A 293-nucleotide genomic window follows, 5' to 3' on the forward strand; every position below is an offset into this window, starting at 1 on the left:
AGCCGATCCCCCGCAACGTGGCAGGGTGCACCAGGGCAGGACGAGGACCCCCGGCACCCCAACATCCCTTACCTTGTACACCTGCGTGACCTCCTCGATGGGGTAGACGGTGTGCGGGCGGTGGTGCAGGGACTCCCGGCACACCACGCAGATGGCCTCCTCATCCTCCTCGCAGAAGAGCTTGAGGCGCTCGTCGTGCTGAGCGCAGAGCGGGGTCCCCGGTTCCGTCCCCGGGCCCCCTCGCAACCCCAACTGCCGGATGCTCTCCACGATGTTGGCCAACTGCTTGTTGG

At 67.2% G+C, this 293-nt stretch overlaps 1 protein-coding gene across 1 annotated transcript in view; it reads right to left on the bottom strand.

Moving 5' to 3' along the window:
• LOC104510660 (E3 ubiquitin-protein ligase TRIM39-like) overlaps positions 1–285 on the bottom strand; it is a gene marked incomplete at its 5' end in the record, with an annotated part of 4,053 nt that extends 3,768 nt beyond the window's left edge. Inside the window, one exon of the mRNA XM_010152983.1 lies at positions 73–285. Within this exon, the coding sequence (XP_010151285.1) occupies positions 73–285 (213 nt within the window). The remainder of the gene's footprint in view (positions 1–72) is intronic.
• Between the last annotated feature and the right edge of the window lie 8 nt (positions 286–293).

This window comes from Eurypyga helias, unplaced genomic scaffold (genome assembly GCF_000690775.1).
Source record: "Eurypyga helias isolate BGI_N326 unplaced genomic scaffold, ASM69077v1 scaffold4136, whole genome shotgun sequence".
NCBI lineage: Eukaryota > Metazoa > Chordata > Aves > Eurypygiformes > Eurypygidae > Eurypyga > Eurypyga helias.